This window comes from Tasmannia lanceolata, unplaced genomic scaffold (genome assembly GCF_043159265.1).
Source record: "Tasmannia lanceolata isolate RefF3 unplaced genomic scaffold, GAP_Taslan_0.1 ptg000013l, whole genome shotgun sequence".
In the NCBI taxonomy this organism is placed as follows: domain Eukaryota; kingdom Viridiplantae; phylum Streptophyta; class Magnoliopsida; order Canellales; family Winteraceae; genus Tasmannia; species Tasmannia lanceolata.
The window spans coordinates 36176710-36179196 of NW_027518690.1; the positions used below are offsets into that span (position 1 = coordinate 36176710).

Sequence of the window (2487 nt, forward strand, 5' to 3'; positions counted from 1 at the left end):
GAGAGAGATATCCTAAAGATAAGAGACTGGAGGGTAGGGAAGGGGAAGTGAAAAGGCGTCGTACTGTAAGAGAAGGGTGTAAAGCGAAGATGGATATTAAATTTAGAGATGGAATGTGGGAAGTGAGCGCTTTTGTGGAGGATCATTGTCACGATCTCACATCTCCACCTAAAAGACGCTTGCATCGCTCGCATAATAATTTCCATAAGAATGCCGCATGTAAGAATTTGGTAAACGTCATCAATAAAAGTGGATTGGGTCCTAGTGGAATTGCAAGGACAATTAATATATCACGTGATGGATCAGGTAGTGACCCACTTGAGATCAGAGAGGGCTAACAACATGGGACGAGAAGCTGTCGAAGTAGCCGTAAGATTCCAACAGAAACGATCAGAAGATCCAAACTTTCATTTCTACATGGAGTTGGATATTTCAGGAAACTTGAGATCCATGTTTTGGGCAGACTCAAGGGCGAGGGATGCGTACCTTAGATTCAGTGGTGTTATAGTATTTGATGTCACGTATAAGACCAATCGGTATAAGATGCCATTTGCACCATTTACTGGTGTCAACCACCACCGGCAATCTACTCTTTTTGGTTGTGCCCTCTTAGCAGACGAGACGGAGGAGACATTTACTTGGTTGTTTAAGGAGTGGCTGAAATGCATGTGGGGGAAAGTTCCCAGTTGTATAATAACCGACATGGACAGGGCTATGCGAAATGCAATCAGAATAGTTTTTCCGAACACCCGTCATCGGTTTTGCTCGTGGCATACCAGTAAGCACCTAGTTGAGCATATTCCAGCCATGCAAGATTCGACTAGCGATTTCGCTAAGGATTACACCCATTGGTATTTCAGGAAAAACATAGCCGACAGTGAGACAGAATGGCAGAAATTGGTGGAGAAATACCCATTTGTTGAAAATAGTTGGTTAGCAAAAATGTGGGAGCTACGGAGTCATTGGGTGCCTGCTTATTTTAGAGACACGTTCACGGCAGGCATGACATTAAGTTCACGTAGCGAAAGCATGAATGCTTTCTTTGATGGTTTTGTAAACCAGGGCACTACTTTACAGGCGTTTGTCGAACAATATGATAATACACTTCATGATCGGCGCGATAAAGAATCTCAAGCAGATTTCAAGTCTAAAAGTACAAGTGCTTTATCGATTTCTAGGAGCACTTTGGAATCACAAGCTGCAAAATGTTATACGAGTATTATGTTTAAATTATTCAAAGCAGAATTTGGATAGTAGCGACTGTTGGGATGAGTTGTTGGATAAGAATGGTAACGTGTCTGAATACCTTGTGGGATTGAGTAATGAAGAGAAGTGGAAATGGTGCAAGGTTGTATATGAAGAATCTGAAGCTGAAGGTGTAAAGGCTACTTGTCAGTGTGCCAAGTTTGAGACCGAAGGCTACTTATGCAAACACATCTTGCGCATTATGAGGGAGAAACGTTTACTTAGCATTCTGGAGCGATATATCTTAAATAGGTGGACGGTTATGGCAAGATATCATCAATCCCGGAGTGGGGTGGTTGCAAACGAAGGAAATAATAAAACCGTAACTCCTCTTGAGAGATGGCTCCTACTAGCAAAGTGCCACAAAGCACTGGATGTCATTCAGAATAATAAGAGGCTTATGAAGAAGGTGGACGAAACTTTAGATGCATGTTTGGCGGAATCCGAGCTAGAGAAGAGAGACAACGAAATTGTTGCAAATAGTTGTAGTCAAGTACAATCCAACTATGTGACTAACACCGCGGAGATATGTATTCGTGACCCCTTACTTGTGAAAACGAAGGGTCGACCGAAGAAGGCTACCCAGTTTAAATCCAGTCTAGAGAAATCTAAATCCAAAACCAAGCAACGAAAGTGTGGAAATTGTGGACAAAGAGGCCATCATATTAGGACGTGCAAACAGCCCAAGGTTTTGATTCTTGCTTGCTAGTCATTTAGATGTGTTTGGAAAATATTTTTTTTTCTTATCATGTCACAGGGAGCTAATATATTTTTCATTTACTATTTTTTCTGATAGATGACTGCAGCGGAGGTTGAAAAGAAAGAAGAGGGAGTTGAAGAAGAAGGGGATGATGAGGAAGAGGAAGAGGACCCGATGTCATACTGAAGAGTAATTTTAGTACGCTTTCTGTAAGTATATAAGCATCTTTGGTATTCACTTAATATGTTGCATTTATTTCTTGTATGTGCTATCTTATGTTGAGAAATTTCAAGAAACTTGACTCCGGTGCAGCAGGTGGAAGATGGACGTGCTTTTGTTGTGTTAATCTGAAGATGCTGAGACCTTTTGCTTTGAAGAGTTTCTGCTTTTACCTTCTATTAATTTGTAGTATTTGTCTATGAGGACATAGAGAAAAATTAATTACTGTCTGCTCATCTATAAACAGGGCCATTTTTCTTTTGAATCTTGTTTTTGACTTCTGGACAAAATCAACCTTAATGTGAATGATGAAGTAGAATGGG

The 2487-nt window shown here is 40.7% G+C and overlaps 1 protein-coding gene across 1 annotated transcript; it reads left to right on the forward strand.

Annotated features, from left to right (window-relative positions):
* The first annotated feature begins 342 nt into the window (after window positions 1–342).
* Window positions 343–1954, forward strand: LOC143891197 (protein FAR1-RELATED SEQUENCE 5-like). The gene is made up of 2 exons (XM_077395829.1): window positions 343–932; window positions 1063–1954. Exons 1-2 carry the CDS (start codon window positions 343–345, stop codon window positions 1952–1954), a joined length of 1482 nt encoding a protein of 493 aa, XP_077251944.1.
* Window positions 1955–2487: the final 533 nt, after the last annotated feature.